Raw genomic sequence first — 24,238 nt, forward strand, 5'->3', positions numbered from 1 at the left:
GCAGCGTAGAAGAATGAGGGAATATTTGATAGTGGTATACAAAATTAATAGGGGTTTAGATAGCGTAAATGCAAGAGGCTTTTTTTTCCATTGGGGTTTGGTAAGACTAGAGCTAGAGGTCACAGGTTACGGTTGGAAGGTGAAGAGTTTAAGGGAAACATGAGAGTGGGGAGAGTGTCTAACAAACTGCCAGTGAAAATGATCAATGCAGGCTTGATTTCAACATTTAGGAGAAGTTTGGACAAGTACAAGGATGAAAGAAGTATGGCAAACTATGGTCCAGCCTGCAGGTCGATGGGACCAAGCAGAATAATCGTTCAGTGCAAGGCCCATTTCTGAGTTGTAGTGTTTTCTCTCTGACTATATACAGTTGATAATACATAGTGAGATACTTACAATATCTCCCTTACCCCCATGGACCTGTGTACCCAAAAACCCCGCGCAGTCAACAAAAGTACTATCTCACTAGTAGATGCTTCATTGTGTAACTTATGCTAGCAACATGTAAAACATAATGCATTTTCACCAACCAACTTTTGACCATGTTCTGGCCCCAAAATAAACATTATGCACTATCAGGAAAGTTCACCAACACCTCTACTTTCTGAGGAGGCTGAAGAGAACTAGACTATGCACATCTACGCTCACATCATCCTACAGATATGCAGTAGAGAGTGCTTAAACAAGCTGTGTCAATGCATGGTACAGAAACTGCACTGCAGCAGACAGGAAGGCTCTAAAATGGGTAGTCGAAACTGCCCAATGCATCAGCGGAGTCAGCTTACCCACCATATATACAGAAAGGTGCCAGATAAAAGCCAACAACATCAGGAAGGACCCAACAACCTACCTTGCTCATGGACTGTTCATCCCACCCCCATCAGGGAGGAGACTACATAGTATCCACGCCAGGACCACCGACTCAAAAACTTCTTTCCCCAAGCAGAACGGCCAATTAACACTTCCACCCGTTAATTCACACCTCCACACATACCCCACCAACTATTTTATCTTTTCCTGTCAGAGTCAACTTATGTACAAACACAACTGTGCCTAGCGTCACTCTGTGGGCATAAAATCAATGCACATAGGCTATTTTATGTGTTTTTATTTATTGTGTTTTCTTTTTATTGTTATGTTCTTTATCCTATTATTTTTTAAGTGATACATTGGATCTGGAGTAACCATTATTTCATTCTCCTTTGCACTTGTGTACTGAAAATGACATTAAGCAATCCAGAATTATGGAGTGTTTCTACTCTTAATCTCATTAATTTTTAATCTCATGAGAGAACCGTTTCTGCAATAGAAGTATGTTATAAAGAAAATCATTCATTAGCAATTTTTGTTTGTAATGCTTTAGACTTCTACTGTAGGGGAACAAATTTTTTTGTCCCACAAAGGCTACTCTAATCATCAACCAAGCATTCATACTAATCCTATATTATCCCATTTATTATTCTCTCCACATTCCCATCAACCTCCCTGAGATTATACTACTCACCAACATATTTTGGGGCAATTTTAAAGAGCCAACTCACAATTCTTTGGAAAATGAGAGGAAACCCAAACATTTAGAGAAAACCTAGGTTCTCACATGAGCTCATGAAGAACATGCAAACTTTAAACAGAAAGCACTGCAGGTTAAAACCTGGAGCTCTGAAGAAACTTTTCTACTAGCTGTGCCATGGTGTTGTCCCATTTTGTTATTTATTTGATCATTATAAATACTCCCTCTTAGTAATTTTTATATTGGAGTGTGCAGGAACAATCAACAAATTGAAATATTTTTTTCATGTTTTTGCTAATTTATGTATAAATAGATGTAGGCATTCTCTGCTTAATGTCCCTGTTCATTTTGTTTCACAAACAGAGAAATTGTATTTTGTTATTAGTGCTTGAAAATGTTGACTACATTCTACCCAATGGAAGCCTGATTAAATCTCCAACAGTGAACTTCACAGGAAGTCAAAATAAATAAATTCTCTCTGGAATGGAAATGATGTATCAGAATGTATTGCTTCCCTTAAATAATCCTGATTATACAAAAGATTTAAAAGTCTTTGTAATGAATTTGATTTCAATTAATTTGCTATTGTGAATATGATAAATGTCTGTTTTTTTCTTAGCTTTATCAAATATATTCAATGAACTTTTACTGCCTAAGCCTTGTTCTTAAGTTGAAATCAATTATCAGGGCTGGAGTATGTTAAAATATGTCTTTAAACTAAATAGTAGGTAAACAGTTGGGTAAAGTGAAGATAAACTAAAAAGCAGAGTGCAGCAGAGGTTACGAGAATAATAAAGAGACAACAGATTTAGAAAGACGTAAGGCAAAAGACGAAAGAAAAACTTCCCGTAACACAGGGGCAAATTTGAAAAGGGTGATGAATACAGGACTAAAAGTGTTATATTTGAATGTATGCAGTATATGGAATGAGGTAGATGACCTAGTATCATGTTTAGAGATTAGCAGGAATGACATTGTGAGCTTCACTGAGTCATGGCTGAAAGAAGATCATAGTTGGGAGCTTAACATCCAAGGATGAACAATGTATCAAACAGACAGTCAGGAAGCCAGAGAGGCTGGGGTGGCTCTGTTGGTAAAAAAAAATGAAATCAAAAGAGGTGATATAGATTGGAAGATGTGGAGTGCTTATGGACAGAAATAAGAAATTGAAAAGGTAAAAAGACCCTGATGGGGGTTATATACAGGCCTCCAAAAAGTAGCCAGAAAGCGACATATAAATTACAACAGAAGATAGAAAAGGCATGTAAAAAGGGCTATATTATGGTAGTTATGAGAGTTTTCAATCTACAGGTAAATTGGGAAAATCCAATTGGTGCTGGATCCAAAGAGAAGGAATATGTAGAATGCCTATGAGATGGCTTTTTAGAGCAGCTTATTGTTGAGCCCACTAGGAGAAAGGCAATTCTGGACCGGGTGTTGAGTAATGAACTAGATTTGATTTGAGAACTTAAGGAAAAGGAACGCTAAGGAGACAGTGATCATAACATGAGAGAATTCACTCTTCATTTTGAGAGGGAGAAGATAAAGTCAGTTGTATCAGTATTACAGTGAAGTAAAGGGCATGACAGAGAAGCTGGCCTGACAAATCTGTTGGATAAAATGAAAGAGAAGATCGGTAGCTCGAGTTGGCTGCTTGTTTGAAAGGTTGTTTGCCGAGCCTGGAGGTCAGGTCACAAACGTTTCATCACCAGTTGAGGTGACATCTGTGTGCAATCAACCCGTTTGGCAACAGTCTCCTGTCCCAGTTAAGTGACACAATGTCCCAAATGTACAAAGGAAATCCTGGCTATTTTCTCGATTAGTTTTTGATTCTTTTTGTCCCAAATAAGTGGCTGCCCCAATTAACCAATGATCCAATTGACCAGAATCCATTGTGTTATGAATAGAATATATCTTTGAAATGGAAAAAGATAAAAGCCAGAGAAGTAAAACAAACTTCAGCTCTTTGCTGGGTTCATCTTCGATCTGAAACTGAGGTGGAATAGTAAGCAAGCAAGCCCAACAACTTTTCAGTTCAACGTGAGACGTTGGGAATTCACAGGAGCAGAAACTGTCATTACGAAGCTCCGAATCAGGAAGTGAAAGTAAATCACAGTGAATACTTTTCATTTTTAGGAGAGTGGGCAGAGGGAATGTGCTCTAGTGGGGTTTGTACTTACAGAACATGACAGTTCGCGGCAGGTTACCTCAGCCGCCTTGTTTGGGTTGCTGTAGATCTTGAATTGTTGTACATCCACCTGGTACATAGAAGAACAAGTAAGTCTGAAGAGAAGCATACAACCACATTTCCATTTTTCCATATGGCATAAAAGGAGGCCATTCAGCCAGTCAAGTATATGCCAGCTCACAGCACAATTCAATTCCCCTAACTACCTCTGTAAATCATTCCTCCGATTTTACCACTCACAACACACAAGTGCAATTGACAGTGGCCAATTAATCTACAAACTTGTGTCTTTGGAATGTAGGAGGAAACTGGAGCACATGGCTGAAAGCCACGTGGCCACAGGGAGAATATACAAATTCCACACAAACAGCACCCATGGACAGGATTAAACCCAAGCCACTGGAACTGTGAGACAGTGGTTCTAGTGAATATTAATCACTGTCTGCAACTAGTGCTCAGAACTCTGTGACTTACAAGTAGTAAAATGCATCTCTTCTCCAGCTTTTCCCTAAAGAACTTCAACAGCTCAGTAGTACACTTTTAGCCACTTGAACCAAATGAGTTATTAATTTTATCTAAGGAACAGGAAGTTTATTTTTGCTGTTAGAATACAGCAGACTGAGCAGCACCTGTAAGGGGAAAAGAAATTGTCAGCACTTTATGTCAAACAATCCAGATGTAGGGCTTCAACCTGAAATGTTGATTATTATTGTGTTTTGTCTGGTTACAGTATTTAAATATTTTGCTACTCTACCTGTGTTTTACTGGCATTTCAAGAGGGAAAATTATAAACACTGCCCAACCATACGTAACTAACAGCAACATCTCCCAACTTCTTTGAGCTACCCCCTCGTTGTCACAATGTTAAAATAATTCGAATGACTTTTACTCCATACAAATCCCCCTCAGTCAAAAATGTCAAAAGACATAAAAAGGAAAAATGAATTGAATTCAAGCATCATGAAGATAGTTGCTTTAAATTTAAATTTGCCTACAGAGAGGGGGTGGAAGAGCTCGAGGCCTGGTGCCAGGCAAATAACCTCTTCCTCAGTGTCAACAAGACAAAGGAGATGGTTATCGGCTTCAGGAGAACTTGCACCACTCACACCCCTCTTTACACTGCTGCCACCGCAGTGGAAACTGTAAACAGTTTCCAACTCCTGGGAGTGCACATCTTCGCAACCTCTCATGATCCTAAGACACATTCCACCGATCAGGAAAGGTCACCAGCACCTTTACTTTCTGAGGAGGGTGAAGAAAGCTGGACTATGCACGTCCATATTCATGTCCTTTTACAGATGTGCAGTAGAGATCACCCTAACTTGCCGCATTACTTCTTGGTACAGAAACAGCACTGTGGCCGATAGAAAGGCTCTACAACGGGTAGTCAAAACTGCTCAACACATCACTGGCACCAACCTACCCGCCATCAAGGGCATATATACAGAAAGGTGGTAGAAAAGGGCCTGTAACATCATGAAGGATTCCACCTCCCACCCCCCCCCCCCCACCCCGCTTATCCCATTTGCTTCAGGGAGGAGGCTATGTAGCCTCCACACCCAGACCATCAGACTCAAAAACAGTTACTTTCCCCAAGCACAAAGGCTGATCAGCACCTCCACTCACTAACCCGCCCCACCACAGCCCCCCAATACCATTATCTTATCATTTCCTATCAGAATCACCTTATGTACAGATACTCCTGTGCCTAGCGTCACTTTATGGTCACGCAATCAATCTATGTACGTAAGCTATCTAAAGTAATTACACTGTATTTATTGTGTTTATATTTATTATTGTGTTCCTAATCTTAGTGTTTTTTTTTGTACTGCATCAGATCTGGAGTAAGAGTTATTTTGTTCTCCTTAAACTTGTGCACTGGAAATTACATGAAACAATCTAGAAAGTACCAAAATATGGTTCATTATTAACAATGGTCACATTTACAGTTATCACAAGCATATTCAGCATTAAATGTGTGTGTGTGTGTGTGTGTGTGTGTGTGTGTGTGTGTGTGTGTGTGTGTGTGTGTGTGTGTGTGTGTGTGTGTATGTAGCTCTGAGGATAAAGAACTGGTGACTGGGACATTATAGAACTCAAGGTGCTTACAGGAAGCGTAGCATCACTCGTTGCTCCTTTAGCTATAGCACTAACTCCATCGATGGCAATGGATCCGAGCAGTTGAAAGGGAACTGTGCCAACCTGCTGGCAATCAACAAATAAAGTCAACTGGGTCCTTGTCATGCCAAGTGAGAGCTTGTGCCAGTCCCGGTCAAACAGCTGTCCCACATTCTCAAAGGTGGTGACGCCCCCTCCCAATGCCGCGGCACTGTAGATTTCAACAGCTTTGGTCTCACTGTACAGACGAAGTCGGAACTGTTCATCGCCGTAGCTGTCCGTTATCTCCCACAAATCCCACACCATCCTTGGAGTGTCTTCTCTCATCCTAAAGGTTGCGACCATGGAGAATTCTGTCGGGAATCCATACGGATGCACAAGTCTGTAAGAATCACAAAAATGCCTTCTTTTTTAGAAAAGATGGTAAAACTTGAGGGATATGTTCCAAAACTTAAGCGACAATAGCTTTCATAATTCTTAGAAAATAAATTTTGTTCTAATTCTGCCCATCTGTTATGGACAAAGCTAAAGTCAAGTCAAAGGTCAAAGTTGAATTTATTATCACACACACAAGTACGTGTGTGCACAGGTGTAATGGAAAACTTACAACATCATGGGCACTTAGCTTAAAATGAGCAGCATTGACAAGAAAAGAAAACAAATTATATAGAACAGTGGAATGGTGTTCAGAGGGACAAGATACAAGTTCAATCAAAGCCATGGAGGTGGAACTGGTTTTTAGTCAGTAATGCTAATTAAGTGTTGAAGAACAGCCTTCGATTGTACTCTCCAGTGAAACTAATCAAAGTGAAATTCAGTTGCCACCACATTAGATCTATGACCAAAGAGCAAGCTCTACCTCAAGGACTTCCAGCTGCTGGCTTTCGTGGACAGGGTAAAGACAGATGGCTTACAGAAAGAAGGGGAAGGTTTGCAAGGATCGGCCACCAATAATTCACTTTTTACACAGCCTTACTGTGGAATGAACGCAAAAAGGGCATTTAAGTTCTGCTGATTACTTTAAAGAACATGTCTGCAATGGTGTCAATGAAATCTATTTGACAGTTGTAAAATTCAATTTACTTCACAGCCTTCTTAATGGAAGAAAATATTTTGTCCATAACATGTCTTGCTTATATGTGACCCCCCCACCCTGTGTTTGATTCTTAACTGTTCTTTGATTTGTGGATAATATAGAATGGACAATAATTGCCAAAGACCACTACATCTTAGAAGCAAATAAAGAGCAAAATGCTGCTTTTAGTGCATTACGAATTCAAATATATTAAAACAAAATCTGTCAGCAAAGTGATTTTGTACCATGTTTCAAGCCAGGAGAGTGGAGTGAAAGTGGGATCAAGGCATGGGAATCGAGGACTACCTCTTCAGAGCCTTTACGATCCAAATCCAGTAGATGGCAGTGCCTGCATTCTGCCCTCACCTTGTCCTACTCGGCTTTCCCAAAATCCCTGCCGTCCAGCTTGCTTGAATGGTAAGGGAACAGTGTTACCTTCAGTACTAGGCACGAGGAAGCATGGAAAATTGCAGCAGGATCTGGAGCAAATGAAGGCCTTGTGAAGAAATACATTACTTATTGTAACAGAAATGCATGAGCCCAGACTAATTATTACTTCCAAAGTGATTGCACCCATAAGACTTTGAAAGACTGTTTGGAGAGAATAATGAACCATGGGAAACCAGCTCCGTAGGATCTACTGAATACTGTTAAGTTGTGCCCCTGTTGATCATCTCCTGCTCAAGAGCCATGAGCAAGCCTAAGTGGTATATTCACACCATTTCACAACTCCCTTCTTCCCGTTCTATTCCTGGAGACCAAACTGTCCACTCATTGACGGAAAGATACCACTGAGCAGCCAAGCACGGCCATGGATAATGCAAGCAATACAGAGTGCCTCCGGGAATAGATACAAATACTATCAGCAGCGAGCAAACGTCTTACACAGTGGAAATCTAGTTCCTGTGGAGATGATCATTTCATTCACATTGTACATTAAAGATTGTTTTCTGATACAATCTCATAGTTCTGGGTTCTGAAGACCCTGGTACAAGAAAATCTCTATTGTCACTTCAGCATTTTTTTTTGCACCACGTCACTCTACTATACCACGCTGTTTTTGCACTCAGCGCTGGATTTATTGATGTATTTATTAATATTGGCACGCAGGTGAGAAACTGCTAGAAAATTCAGCAGTCTAATGAACAAGGAGGCAATTAAAAGAGAGAGAGGACTCTGACTTGGTTTTGATAACACTTTTAATTGTGACCTTGAGAGTACCGCGCCAGCTGTGACACGAGCTGAGAAGTCACCATGCTAACAGCTCAGAGCGGTTGAGTTAACGGACGGCTGGAATTTCGAAGGGATTATTAAAAGTTGAGGCTGGTGGTCTGATAACGGCAGAGGAGACACGACACGGGAGAATTGCGGAAGCTAACCGAGAAACCACTGGTGGAGTTTAAGACCACTACGAAGGTGGAGGCCACGGGCCGATTAATTTTGACCTGTGATTACCAGTGCGGTTAAGAGCTTGCCTGTGGGGGTCTGCTGGTGGTGAACCCATGCCGTGGGTTAGCAGTCCGTTCCCTAGAAGGGGCTCTGTCCGTCTGTGTCTGTGTGGGGTTCACACGAAGTGACTCTAAAGACTTCAGAAGCAAGAACAACTAAAGTTGCCAACGTAAACATCAACTCAATTAACTCTCTCTATCAATTCAACTCGACGCAACACAAAGTGAACTGAACTGCTTAAACTTACCTGACACCATAAGACTGATATCTACCTCTGGGACTATCTGGTTTTAATGATATTAATTCGTAGTAGTAATAAATATAGTCTTAATTTATAGTAAACCAGACTCCAGGTGTGTTCCATTTCTGCTGGTCCTTTTCAACTTGTCACGGGATTCGTGACAATATGCATACTGTTTACCAGGACATCTTCAAGGAGCGATGCCTCAAAAAGGCAGAATCTGTCATTAAGGACCCAGATCACTCAGGTAATGCTTTGTTCTCTTTGCTACCATCAGGAAGGAGGCAGTCACTCAACGATTCAGGAACAGCTTCTTCCCCTCTGCCACCCATTTTCTGAATGGACATTGAACCCATGAACATTACGTCACTACCTTTCCAATTTCTATCTTTGCTCAAGTTGTTATATGCGTGTTACATACACACACGATTCTTCCATGTGAGCAAAGAATTGTATTGCAGCCTGGTATATATGACAATAGACTAATCTGGATAATAGCTCCTTCACTACAGCCATTCCATCTGAAACTCTTTCCTTCTGTTCCCTTTCCCAAGTCCATTACAATGACGTGGATGGAAATACTACTGTAAATCCTCGGTCCTGGGGTGGCAGATTTGCCCATACCAACTCTAGTTGTAGGAATGAGACCTCTAAATAATCACTACTTGTGGTTTTGGTCATGGGCTTTCCGGTAGTGGGAAATGTGTCACCCTGGATTGAGGCCCAGTGCAGATGGTCAGCTGGGAAGAAGAGTCAATGGAAGAAGGACCGGATTAAGGATGTTCAGCATGTCATTGAACATTAACAAGCTTCTACAGGTGTACTGCTGGAAATGTCCTGACTGTTCAACTTTTTTTTTACTTTGGACGAAACTCCAGTTATTTATATTTTCTCAGTGGATTGATGACAAAGGAGAGGAAACTGAGGACTGCAGGACCTTGGAGCGATGGGTTGGGGTGGTTGTTTTGGGGAGATTAGAAGCTGGATCTGGGATAGAGAGGGAGACAGTGGTCATTCTTCTTCAGAGGATAGCCAGAAGGATGAACAATAAGAAGCTCGCTTACCTTGCAAGGGAAGAAAACCAGCATTGTGACCCTAAAAGATTGCAATGTGGGATTGACTAGCAACAGTCATTCTCAGCACAATTTCAACCACATTATTCTGGAATGCTTTATAAGCATCATCCTGTACATGACGGATGAGGGTATTGGTCTCAGACACACACACCGAGCACTAGCCAGATCGAACTTCTTCGCAGGTGAAACAAACTGGAAGTTCTTTTATACCCTGTTTCACTCCATGTTAAATCAAATTTTGATTGCATAATGCTGAAATAAAACAGGATTACGTGACTGAATCCCAAGGCCTTTGCTCTTTTGTTTGTACAATTGCAAAATTCTGTGCACTTTGGCATATGGTTATGAAAGATGCTATATAAATGAAGGCCTTTCTTCTCGGGATAACTGCAAATGTTACCAGTATTCAGTTCTGCCAGAATGTAATATTCATGAGGGAAATCTGACTCACACATTCATTACTAGAAATATACAATCCTTGCCCTAAAAAACTGTAGACAATTGAATTCTATAGTTTTAACAAGAGCTCAGTTGATTGCAAGCCAAACATTTTTGTTAAACACATTTTTTTTGGTTCGAACTCAGCCTCAAAATGAAAGAGTTAGTGGTGCAGTAATTACCAGAGGAACCCTTGTATCTTTGGCAACAATCACCTTCATCAGGTTAGGCCAGAGAAGTTCAGGAGGCAGATGTACCAGGATCATAAGAGTGGTGCTCAGCCACCAAGCACTCTACTGTAATTCTGGGGATTTATTTACGGATGTAATCCCAATAGAGAAAACAGAATTCCATAGAACCTGTTAACATGATTTCTGTTTTGAGACATCTTGAGTATTTATGTATTTCTTCAGCACTGCAAAACACAGTAACATCATCATTTGGGAATGAAATAGTTTATGTCATGATGGGAAAAATCCGCCAATATTGATTGTTTTCCACCATAAAGAAGTAGATTGTACTGAGAATGAGATGTTGGAAAGGTGCATGATGTTATGTCAAGATAGTTTGTATATTTATTTGTTTACATATCGAGCAGATTAATAGGTCCTTCTGACCCAATGAGCCTATACTGCCCAATTTATATCCATGTGACCAATTAACCAACTAACCTCAAAGAATGTAGGAGGACACTGGAGGACCGGGAGGAAACGCATGCAGTATGAGGGAGAGTCAAAGGGTCTCGGCCCGAAACGTCGACTGTACTTTTTTTCCATAGATGCTGCCTGGCTTGCTGAGTTCCTCCAGCATTTTGTGTGGTTGTACAAACTCCATACAGACAATGGTGGAATTGAACCTGGGTCACTGGCACTGGAATAGTATTATGCAAACTGCTACTTTATCATACCATCGTTTTTATTTAATAGTCTTGAGGATCAGAGGATACAATTCACCATTCTATGTGACATTATGTACCTTGTTTCTCTCCTAATCTGCAGTCCTGGTTCTAAGCGATAGGCCATTAAGTCAGCTTGTGGTCCCTCCACTTCATGGACTCCAGCTGCGGCGGTTACTCTTAATGCATCCAACATGTTAGTAACTGGAAGACAGCAGAAGAACATTTAGCACCAGGACTTGGCTGTTTATCCCCATCACACAACAATACTGCAAACTTCAGCATTAACTGCTGTCACTTCCATTGCATTAGCACAGTGCGAGGCAGAAAGCAGCCTGGAAATGCAGTATTGACGGGAGTGATACAGGCATTCTGCGTGGAATTGCCTTAGTTATGCACATTGCATATCATTTGAGGGCTGTAATGTTGCTTTAGTTTGAAAGAATGAGAAATGCTTCATTTCAGTTTTGTTTTCTTAAAATAGCAGTCTAAGGAAAGACACAACGATCCTCCACAGATGGCATGAGCTATTGAGCATTTCAACTCTGTAGTAATATGCCCTTGGGCACTACCCACCACTGATGGCCAGAAGAAGGACAATCATTAACAGATGCATTCATTGAATTTTAAAGAAAAGAGAGCCAGAGCATGGAACATGCTGGAGTGCATTTGATTTCTTCACAACAAATAATATGAATAACTAAGCCAGGATGGAAGATTTAGAAACAAATAACTAAGGCTTTAGGAGTTAGTTATTTTGTCTATTATTGCAACATGGTAAGGTGTGGTGAAGGTATGGTATAAAATATTCAGAAGCCAAGACCATGCACCCATGTAAGGCTCTGTCTGTCCGTCTTGTTCTCTATCTTGTTTGCTCCAAGAGCCATAGAGCACTACTGCACAGAAACAGCCCTTCTGCTAATCCAGTCCATGCAGAACTATTATTCTGCTTATTCTCATGGACCTGCACCCCGATCATAGCCCTCTATACCTCTCCCATGCATGTATCTATCTAAATTTCTCTTCAATGTTGCAATCGAACTTTCACCCCCCACTTTCGCTGGCAGCTCATTCCACTCTCTCACCACCCTCTGACTGAAGAAGTTCTGCCTTATGTTTCCCCTAAGCACGTCCCCTTTCACTCTTAACCTATGACCTCTGGTTCTAGTCTCAAACAACCTCAGTGGAAAAAGCCTGCTTGTATTTACACTACCTATAACCCTCAATTTTGTACATCTCTATCAAATATCCTCTCATTTTTCTATGCTTCAGGGTATAAACTCCTAACCTATTCAACCTTTCACTAATAGGTACTCCTTTTTCTCTCTCTCTCTCACCTTAATCCCCAACCCTTTCTCTTCCCTTTCAACCCTTTATTCTCTCTCTCATTCTATACAAGATCACCAGAAATGCTGTTGAAATTTCTCAGCCAACGTTTTTGAACAGAGCTCAACACGGGAATGAGCAATGGACAGAATTTCAAAAAGTTTGAGCAAGGCCATGAATTATATAAATTTTGGTGTGCCACAAGTTGATATTAGTGTTGAAATATTAATGTAGGTGTGGTGAACTACATGTGCCTGTCTGGATGCGCCCCACCCCCCCACTGGCTGCTCCTGTGGCTCCTCCCACGGACCCCGGTGTAGGGGCGGTTGGGGACTCCGCCCCAGCCTCAGTCTCCAGGATGCAGTGTGGTGGTCAATTGCAGCTTGTTCTTTCTTCCAGCCAATAAAAGCCTATATCTCGCCTCACGTCTCCAAGAGTTATTGATGGTGCATCAGTAGGATGATGTCACTCACTGGTCTTATTGAAAATACTACATTGTGTGGTCACTATGCTAAGTGTTTTGTGCAAAATGTTGTCCTGGGTGCTTTAAACTGAGCAACTTACATTTGGGAAAGTTGATAACAGAGTTACAATGTTTACACAGAACGTTATCTCATTAGAGAGCAATTTTATTAAAATTGAAATTTGTAGGAAACTTGGCTTTGATTTAAAATTTAAGATTTGAATATAATCTCAAAATGCTTAATTCCATTTAGGTAGAACTTAGAAAAAGGAATGATCACCTTGGTAGACACCCTCCCCAGTAGTCAGAAGGAACTAGAGGAACAATTTAACCCATACCATCTACTCTTAATTTTAAAATAGTGAGGGAAAAAGATAGAGCTGATCCACAAATCCTGAACTGGAACAGGGCCAACTTGGAGGGCGCTCAGCAGGAGCCACCTGGGCAAATCGATTTAAAGGCAGTCTCACCAATGACTTGTAGATTTGCAACATAATGTCCTTGCTCCTATACCCAGTGCCCTGACCGATGAAAGCGAGTATGCTAACCTCTTTCTTTTAAAACCTTGTGTGGCTGCTCTCCCTTGTAATCCTAATCCCTCGATTCCACAACACTGACCATTGTGGAGATTCCCAGCCAGATTCCCAGAATGGAAACAACTCCATCTCCACATCTAATGTTCGGTGAAACCGATATTAATAGTTTTTCTGGCTGGAGTGGAAAGATTTGAAGGAAAGTGGGAAATGAAGGGTGATGAACCATCTGCCAGGAGAAGCATTACCTCCATCTGTCAGCATTTGCAGACTTCCCACGGGTGACCCACTTCCTTCTTGATCAGATTCTCCAGAAACTGATAATTCAGGATGAAGTTCCAGTGGGGTCTCAATGATATTGGAAATGCTTGGTGTGGTTATATGCAGATCACCAGATATTTCAGGGGAACTATTTCCTGATCCTCTTTCTGATGATTGTCTGTGAAAATCTTCAGTAGCAGACTCTTCCAAGAAAGGTGAACTGACATCTCCTAAAGGAAACAATAGTTATCTTCAGCAGCAACCTTTATTCAAGTCATCTTGAATTTTAGAAACATAGAAAACTTACAATACAATACAGCCCTTCGGTCCACAATGCTGTGCCGAACATGTACTTATTTAAGAAATTACCTAAGGTTACCCATAGCCCTCTATTTTTCTAAGCTTCATGTACCTATCCAGGAGTCTCTTAAAAGACCTTATTGTATCCGCCTCCATCACTGTTGCCAGCAGCCCATTCCACACACTCACCACTCTCTGCATAAAAAACTTACCCCGACATCACCTCTGTACCTACTTCTAAGCACCTTAAACCCGTGCCCTCTCGTGTTAGCCATTTCAGCCCTGGGAAAAAGCCTCTGGCTATCCACATGATCAATGCCTCTCATCATCTTATGCACCTCAATCAGGTCACCTCTCATCCTCTGTTGCTCCAAGGAGAAAAGGCCAAGTTCACTCAACCTATTCTCAAAATGCATGCTCCCCAATCCAGGCAACATCCTTGTAAATCTCCTCTGTACCCTTTCTATGGTTTCCACATCCTTCCTGTAGTGAGGTGACCAGAACTGAGCACAGAAATCCAAGTGGTGTCTGACCAGGGTCCTATATAGCTGTAACATTACCTCTCAGCTCTTGAACTCAATCCCACAGTTGATAAAAAGTCAATGTACTGTATGCCTTCTTAACCACACAGTCAACCTGTGCAGCAGCTTTGAGTGTCCTATGGACTCGGACCCCAAGATCCCTCTGATTCCCCACACTGCCAACAGTCTTACCATTAATATTATATTCCGCCATCATATTTGACCTACCAAAATGAACCACTACACTTATCTGGGTTGAACTCCATCTGCCACTTCTCAGCCCAGTTTTGCAACCTATCAATGCAAAACCTCTGACAGCCCTCCATACTATCCACAACAACCCCAACCTTTGTGTCATCAGCAAATTTACTAACCCATCCCTCCACTTCCTCATCCAGGCCATTTATCAAAATCATGAAGAGAAGGGGTCCCAGAACAGATCCCTGAGGCACACCACTGGTCACCAACCTCCATGCAGAATATGACCCGTCTACAACCACCCTTTGCCTTCTGTGGGCAAGCCAGTTCTGGATCCACATAGCAAGGTCCCCTTGGATCTCATGCCTCCTTACTTTCTCAATAAGCCTTGCATGGGGTACCTTATCAAATGCCTTGCTGAAATCCATATACATTACGTCTGCTGCTCTACCTTCATCAATGTGTTTAGTCACATCCTCAAAAAATTCGATCAGGCTCGTAAGATACAACCTTGCCTTTAACAAAGCTATGCTGACTATTCCCAAACATATTATGCCTCTCCAAATATTCATACATCCTGCCTCTCAGGACCTTCTCCATCAACTTACCAACCACTGAGGTAAGACTCACTGGCCTATAATTTTCTGGGCTATCTTTACTCCCTTTCTTGAATAAGGGAACAACATCCGCAACCCTCCAATCCTCTGGAGCCTCTGCCATCCCCATTGATGATGCAAAGATCATTGCCAGAGGCTCAGCAATCTTCTCACTTGCCTCCCATGATAGCCTGGGGTATATCTCATCCGGTCCCTTTGACTTATCCAACCTGATGCTTTCCAAAAGCTCCAGCACATCTTCCTTCTTAATGTCTATATGCTCAAGCTTTTCAGTCCACTGCAAGTCATCCCTACAATTGCCAAGGTAATTTTCCGTAGTGAATACTGAAGCAAAGTATCATTAAGTACCTCCGCTATCTCCTCCGGTACCATACTTACATAATACTTACTTTTCCACTGTCACACTTGATTGGTCCTATTCTCTCACATCTTATCCTCTTGCTCTTCACATACTTGTAGAATGCCTTGGGATTTTCCTTAATCCTGCTCGCCAATGCCTTCTCACAGCCCCTTCAGGCTCTCCTAATTTCATTCTTGAGGTCCTTCCTGCTAGCCTTATAATCTTCTAGATCTCTATCATTACCTAGTTTTATGAACCTTCCGTAAGCTTTTCTTTTCTTCTTGACTAGATTTTCAACAGCCTTTGTACACTACCATCCTTTCCATCTCATTGGAACGTACCTATGCAGAACGCCATGCAAATATCCCCTGAACATTTGCCACATTTCTGCCGTACAGTTCCCTGAGAACATCTGTCCCAATTTATGCTTCCAACAGAATTGTGATCACCATCTCCAAAATGCTCTCCCACTGAGAGACCTGATACATGACCAGGTTCATTTCCCAATACCAGATCAAATACAGCCTCTCCTCTTGTAGGCTTACCTACATATTGTGTCAGGAAACCATCCTAAACACACCTAACAAACTCCACCCCATCTACACCCCTTGCTCTAGGGAGATGCCAAATCAATTTTGATTTACACCATTTTATTTCCCTCTGTATCCAAGTCAGAGCATAGGCAGGAGTGAGCAGTACAAAGAACGATGTTTTTGGACCATCACCCTGACTGTTACCGTGGTACTAGACCACTACGGCAACCCACCCCAAAGAGTTAGACAACTGGGCATGATAGACCACTCCTGTGGTCTACTGTATGTTTCAGATACCTGCTACATTATGACATTCAATTGTGTTGAAAAAATATATATATATTTGATATATATATATATCAAATACTCTCAAATTTTCTTATTGAACAGAAGAGGCCATTTGGATTATTATGTTGATGCCAACCTTTTGAGGCTTTCTGGACACCTTTTTATTTTACTATATAGCCTCTCACATGTCCACCAGTTCCCCACCTATCCACAGTGGGGTTAATTTTATAATGGACAATTAATCCACCTATCCACACAACTGTGCGATGCAGGATGAAACCAGAGAAGGTGGGGGAAAGCCACGCTGAGAAGGGAGGATGTGCAAACTCCAATTAGACAGCCCTGGAGATCAGAATTGAACCCTTGAGTCTGGAGCTGGGAGGCAGCAGCTGTCACTGTCATCCCACTGGGCTGTGCATTTTGGGTGATGAACGCATGGGAAGGTCAATCCAAGAGAAGATTTGCTGCTGGCATTTGTACAAACTTTGATTGCTGAAGAATGGAGAAGTTTTGTTCCACCAGATCTGGTATTTCCAACGTGATATGCAAGGCGAACATCTATAGCATGCTGTATAAGCGAGGTTCCAACACAGGTCTGGAGCAAAATGTGTTGAGTCCCTCTCTAATATCTACACAACAGGATTTCAACATTCCCTCCCTGAACAGCTAAAGGGATTTGTGATGAGGAGGTTTAGCCAGGGCAGCAGAGGGGATTAACCAGCAGCTTTATAACAGTTAATTTTTCAGTTGAGAGTTTGTTTGTCCAGTTAGAGTAGATAGGAGGAGCCAACAGCTTTGTTAAAGTTGGTTAAGTCTGTGCCAACTCAGCCAATAAAAAGGTAGGGCTAGGCTGAATGGCCATTTTGAGAGTGAGGAGCTGAGCTAATACTTTGGCTAAAGAGGCTTCGGTGGGAAGGCAAGGCTGAGTTTATTTTAAATTTCCTTTTTATCTGTGACCTTTGATAGTGTAGACAAGATGCTAGTCAGAGCAATGGAGTACTCCTCCTTTAAGATTTGGGAAGTCAGGGAACCCCATGGTCTCCCTGATGACTACAGCTGTGGCAGGTGCACCCAGTTGCAGCTCATGAATGACCAGGTCAAGGAACTGGAGGTGCAGCTGGATAGACTCAGGATCATCCAGGAGACTGGGGATATCATGAACGAGTTTCCTGAGGTGGTTGTAGCAAGTGCAGGCTACAGCTAGATAGGTGACCACCAGAAGTAAGGAAGTAGGCAGCTACTGTTGGGAGGGGTGGGTGGGGGTGGAGATGTGACCTTTCAGAATCTTGAGGCTACTAAGGTGCTAATAAGGTAAGAAATAGTGCAGTTCAGTACATTGCTAAAGAGCTGGGGCAGAAGGGAGGGCTTTGGATATATCGATCATTGGGCCATGTGCTACTGAGGTGAGAAATATATGCGTAGCACTTGGTGAAGGAGCTGGTGCAGAAGGCTTCAGGTTTATGGATCGTTTGGGCTCTCCTGCAGGGCAGAGAGGACCTGTACAACCAAGACGGTTGTAAAGTGAAGGGCTAACTTACCTGCCGATTGTAAGCTGCTTCCGCTGTGCCAGTCGCTGATTGGCCCATGCAAGGGATGTGGCAGGTCTCTCCCATTGGCTGGCTTTCATGCCATGGCACTGGCTTCTGGTTTCGGGCACCCCAGAGGTATAAGAATAGTGAGTGCGAGACCCTCTGCCCCTTTTTGCCAAGGGCTCCCCTTCAGATTGGGTGGTGACCAGAGCTGAAGGACTATTGGGAAAGTATGCTGCAGAAAGGAGGGTCCCCATGCACACTTAGGTAAGTACCTAGGAGGAAATCTGCAGATGCTGGAAATTCATGCAACACACACAAAATGCTGGTGGAACGCAGCAGGGTCTCAGCCCAAAATGTTGACAGTGCTTCTCCCTATAGATGCTGCCTGGCCTGCTGCATTCCACCAGCATTTTGTGTGTGTTGTTAGGTAAGTACCTGTTTGCTAAATGTTTAGTGTTGTAGCTGTGTAACTTGGTGTGGGGGGAAGGGGGATTTAACAAAGTTCCTATTTAAGTTAGAAGTGTTATTGTATGTTTAGTTTCGCAGTTTTGTAACTTGGAAGGAAGAGTTTAGGTAAGTACTTCTTTGACATAGATGTTTAGTTGAGTGTTTCATTGTTTGTAAATAGTTAACGGGTTTACTCACAATCAGTGTTTTCTGTCCCACTTACTGAATCCACTTCCACGTAACAACGGTTTGCATCTGAACTAGAGGGGAATCAATATTGCTGGGAAGTTTACTAGTGCTACTTGAGAGAATTTAAACTAGAGTGGCGGGGGTGGGAACCAGAGGAACAGGGCAACAGGTACTAGGGCTGAGGGCAAGAAAGATGGTATGACAAGCAAGACTGAAAGGATGGACAGCTAAGGAACAAGCTAATAAACATGGTGGGAGTGATGGGCAGAACACTGTCTATTTTAATGCTAGGACTATCGTGGGTGGAGAGGATTAACAGAGCCAGGATCACTACATTGAATTATGATCTTTTGTCAATTTTTTGAGACGGAAAAGGAGTTTGAGGGTTATGGCTGTGGACAGTGTTTACATGGACTTTAGAAAGGCATTTGATGAGGTCCTTCATGGTAAATTGATTCAGAAGGTAAAGATGCATGGGATCCAGAGTTAAGTTTGGATTCAGAACAGGCTTGCCCATAAAGACAGAGTAGGGGTTGAAGACTGTCGTTTTGGCTGGAGGTCTGTGACAAATGGTGTCCACTAGTATTGGTGCTGGGACCTCTGTTTCTGATACTTATCAATGATGCATGGATTTCAAGTTTGCAGATGACACGAAGATCAGTGGAGTTGTGGATGGTGTAAAGGACTATCAAAGAATACAGCAGGATATAGACCAGATACAGATATGGGCAGAGAAATGACAGATTAATCCAGGAAAAGGTGGGGGGGGGGGGGGGGGTGACACATTTTGGGAAGTCAAATGAAAGAAGAAAATTCCCAGTTAATGGTAGGCCCCTTAACAGTGTTCAGGTACAAAGGGATCTTGTGGTCCAGGTCCATATATGCAAGTAAATAAGATGATGAAGATGACACATGGCATGCTTATCTTCATTGGTAGGAATCTGACTATGAGAAGCGAAGTCATGCTGCAGCTATGTATACAAACTTCATTCTGACTACATATTGCGTGCAGTTCTAGTTTTTCTTCAGAGACTGTGGAGAGGGTGCAAAAGAGGATAACCAGGATGCTGCCTGGACTAGTGGGTATGAGCTATCAGGAAAAGCTGGACAAACTTGCGTTGTTCTCTAGAGTATCAAGGCTGACTAAAGACCTCAGTACTAAATGAGTACTTTCCAATAAAGGTTAGAGGGTAGAATTTTAAAAGTAACGTGAGGGCAAGTTGTTTTTTCTTAAAACAGAATGTGGTAGCTGCCTGGAATGGGTTACCAGGGATAGCAGAGGAAGTAGGCAGGTTGATTAAGATGCATTTAACTCGATATAAAAATGAGGGAATGATGATAAACAGGAATACATTTAGTATAAATTAGCATCATAGACTGAATGGATTGACCAGTGCTGTACTGTTCAATGTTTAAGCCAATTGGAGGTTTTGAAGATTTTGAGTTACTAAACATTTCCAATTTAATTACACTTTATTGCCACATAACAGTTTAAGAATCTTCAAAACTACTAATATTAAAGGGAGCAATTCAGTCATCTGGAATTATCTCAAATCAAATGTCTCCTTTGAAATTTAGAGATCGAAGACACAATGTCTGCAATTGTTTTCCTCCCACTAAATTTCGCTAGTTGTATGCTTGTCCTTGAGGATTTCATAATTTTACAATGTAAATGCCAAATAATGCAACTTTGAAGTAAATGCTACCTTTTAAATGGAACCTTTAACTTCTCTCAATTTTTTATTTAATACATCTACCTGGCACTAAATTACTTCTGTGGACAGTTACAGTGGATGTTTTATATAAATCACAAGTATTTTCAGGATGTTTACTCTGTGCCCCGATTCATACCCAACTAAAACCAGCAATGAGATACAATAGCATAAATTCATTTCATGGTATTTCTACAGAAAGCATACAGTATATAAGCAGGAATGAGAAATCATTAGTGCCGGATACACAACGTATCAATGCATTCTTGATCATTAAGGAGTGTACAGAGCAAACCGCTGCAACAAAGCAGAATGCAAGCTTTTATGTTTCCAGCTTGACTTCATGGAGTAGTACTGATTTTTTAAGAATATCGCATTCTTTTTTGTGAGCTTGAAACAATTAACTGTACAATCAGCTGTGCACTTTATACACAGTAAAATGTTGGCAGGAAGTCAGAAAGTAAGCCACACAGAAAAAAAAAGTCTGTAACACGGGCAGCTATTTTTGGAAAATAAACAAAAATATAGATAAATGTTTTAATTTTGCCAGAGATATTAGAAATGATAATTAAGATTATCCTTCAGAAAGTCCAAATGGCAGAATAGAAAAATAGCTTTTCCCACATGGACTCTGTCAGCTCTTCTTGCTGCCTTGGTAAAGCAGCCGAAGGCCCCCCTTACCCGGGCACTCTCTCTTCTCCCCCCTCCATCGGGCAAAAGAATAAAAACCCTGAAAGCACATGCCACCAGGCTCAAGGACAGCTTCTATCCCATTGTTTTAAGACCATTGAACAGTCCCTTAGTAAGACAAAATGGACTATTGACCTCGCAAATCACCTCAATACTGTCTTGCACCTTGTTTTTCTTCCTGCACTGCATTTTCTCTGTAACTGTAATCCTTCACTCTGCGTTGTTATTGTTTGATCTGGTACAATGTCAGCATGGTGTTGTAATGAAATGAGCGGTATGGATGGTACACGAGAGAAATTTTTCACAGTATTTCAGGACATCTAAGAAAATATAAGCTAACTTACTAAATTGAACAAAGTACATACACATCAACAGTTCCCTTTTAGGAAAGACATTGTGGTGCAAAACCATTCAAGATGCATCACAGGAGTGTAATCAATTCACCAAATATTTAACATCAGGCATATTGAAGCAGTATAAAAACAGATTAGGTGCTGCATGTATACAGTAAGAACAATGGATTATCAAAATGGATCACAATGTAGCTATTATAGAATTATTTGTTTTCATTTGTTTTGGAAAACTATCAAGTGTTAACCTTTGAAAAGATGTCCTTCAAATTGTAAAACTACAATAGACATACAGGATGGTAGAAGAAGCAGGCATACATCATTTAATATTAAACTATCTTCTCAGATCCTACTCACCAGAAACAGAGCCTGAATATTCCTGACAGTAAGTGTCAAGTGAATAGTGAGAGATTAGAAAATGAGTAACAAGCCACAGCACACAGCAGCTCGATGACGGGGAAAAAACCTGCAAGTTTGAATTAAAAAGAAATGAATACATTAATGACTGTAGGATAAGGAAATACTTTTAGAGCCGCTGCCTCACAGGCCCAGCATCCTGGACTCATTCCTGACTTGTGCTGCTGTGTCGAGTTTGCATGCTCTCCCTGTAACCAGGGTTCTCTGATTTTCTTCCACATCCTTAAGACTTGTGCATTGGCAGGATAATTGGCTATTGTACTGTAAGTTTCCCCCAATGGGGAGCTGAATGGTATAGTCTGGAGCGAGGTGATGTAAATAAAAGGAGTTGAGTTTAGGGTTACTATTAATGGGTAATGATGATTGACATGAACCAGGAGGGTGAAGGCCTGGTTGAGAGAAAATACTTATTTGGTATTTCCATCAACACACAAATTATGAAGGAACTCAATGAGTCAGGAAGGAAGTGGACAGTCAATATTTTGTGTTGACACCCTTCATCTGGACTGAAAGATAGCAGGGATATAGCCAGTAAAAAGTAGGGGGAAGTGGAGGACCAACAACTGGCAAACCAGAGGATGATCCAGCTGAGGAGTGATATGCAGATAGAGGGGGGAAGAGTGGAAACGAACAGAAATTGGTGCGGGGTGGGGGGGGGTGGTAGGTGGAGGTAACAAAGGGCTGCAGATAATGGAAAAGGATGGTGGAGCATAGAACCAAGTCAGGGAAGTATGTTAGGCAAATAGGAATCCAGTAGATGTGTATGGATAATGGGGAGATGGGAAGGAGAAAGGATGATGTAGAGGGCTATGTGGGTGTAGGGGGAACTGAGTAGATTAGAGGTGGGAGACAAGTAAAAGGGACAGAGAGGGAGCAGTTTACTTAAAACTGCAAAAAAAATCAATGTTTATTCCATCAGTTATAGATCACCCAGGTGGAATAGGAAGTTTTTCCCTCTTGTTTTCACTTAGCCTCAGGATGAGAATAGGAGAGGCCGGGACGGACATGGTAGTGGGAAGGAAAATTTAAATAGTTGCAGTGTGGAGCTCCATAGATGGCCAAGGTGGGAAAAATGATTATCTAGTCTGTCCCAGCTCTCACCATTTCTATCCAAGTCAAACAACTCCAATCACTTTTTGCCTCTACTACAGTAATTCTAGCATCCACGTGTATTTGCAGCCCATGATGGTGATGCCAGTGGTGAGATAATAAACTGACTGATGGATTAGGTGCAGAGTAATGCACAGTTTACCATTAGTACCTCTTACCTTCAGAAATGCCTTTCATTCGCCACCAACACAAATTGAACATATGCCCTAATTGGCCACGTCCTTGAGACCACCTGTTTCAGCATCATCAGTGTGTTGGTGCATACTCAATGCAAACACTCAAGAATACTTCACATATGCCAACAAATAGAGGGGCTTTCATCCTTGTTGGATTCCAATAGTGCCATAGATGAAAGAATCTTTCACCCATATGCAGAGCCCTTTCATAAATTATAATGTATTGCTATTCAGTCACAGTTGCAATGGGATTGGATTTAAAAAAAACTCAGTTTTACTTCTTTTAGTCTCAAAATATCAGAGTAATGAGAAATTAAATTGGTGCCTTATCTTCAAGTAATAATTAGCATTGATTTAAAAACAAAACTGCTTTAAATACCTTTCACTGATGATCAATTCTACATTACTGTGGAATGGATAAGCTTCAAAATACATTAAAAAAATGAGCATATCATTCACAACTGTTAGCTTCACAATCTGTTGTGAGGCATTGTCGAATCATTTTTTTTTAAAAAGGGCTTTTTTCCTTGTCATCTATAATTTTACACATTTTCCCCACAAGCACTACTGGAAGTGCATATTTTGAGCTATAATCACTCAAAGTTCAAAGTAAATTTATTATCAAAGAACATATATCATATACGGCCCTGAGATTACTTTTCTTGCAGGCATTCACAGAAAACACAAGAAACACAGTGAATAATCATCACAGAGAACACCCAATTTATTGCAAATAACAGAACCACATAGATCATGATTGCATACGTAGTCCCATTCTGTGCCCAGTTAACAATAATGGATTCATGCAGTATCAAAAGTAAACTATCATCTTCAAGTCCATTCTGGCATTGATAGAATCTAGAAACGTACAGAGCAGGAATGAGTTCTTTCAGCCCACCTTAACCAGGCTAACCTTGTCTTTAGACTCCTATCGCTCTACACTTTTCTTATCCAAGTACCCATCCAATCTGCAACAATCAGCTCTGCTTTTAGCAGCTCATTCCAAATAACCAGCACCTAAAAACTTGCCTCTCAGATTTTCTTTAAATTTCTTCCCTCTCCCCTCAATTCTGATCTCTCTAGTTCTAGATTCCCTTGCCCTGGGATGAATATTCTGATTATCCATCCCATCTACACCCCTCATAAGTGTGTAGATCCCTACAAAAATCATCCCTTTGCCTCCTATATTCCAGTGAGAATAAACCCAGGCTGTCCAATCTCTTCTTGTAACTATAGACCTCTATT

At 41.4% G+C, this 24,238-nt stretch overlaps 1 protein-coding gene across 1 annotated transcript in view; it reads right to left on the reverse strand.

The window, feature by feature from the left end:
- Positions 1-24,238, reverse strand: part of LOC140730509 (uncharacterized) — a 49,596-nt gene that overhangs the window by 20,193 nt on the left and 5,165 nt on the right. Inside the window, exons 2-6 of the mRNA XM_073051056.1 lie at positions 21,648-21,756; positions 13,561-13,803; positions 11,071-11,194; positions 5,808-6,198; positions 3,691-3,768 (exon numbers count right to left, since the gene is read on the reverse strand). Of these exons, the coding sequence (XP_072907157.1) occupies positions 3,691-3,768; positions 5,808-6,198; positions 11,071-11,194; positions 13,561-13,803; positions 21,648-21,756 (945 nt within the window). The remainder of the gene's footprint in view (positions 1-3,690; positions 3,769-5,807; positions 6,199-11,070; positions 11,195-13,560; positions 13,804-21,647; positions 21,757-24,238) is intronic.

Source organism: Hemitrygon akajei, chromosome 1, assembly GCF_048418815.1.
Source record: "Hemitrygon akajei chromosome 1, sHemAka1.3, whole genome shotgun sequence".
Lineage (NCBI taxonomy): Eukaryota > Metazoa > Chordata > Chondrichthyes > Myliobatiformes > Dasyatidae > Hemitrygon > Hemitrygon akajei.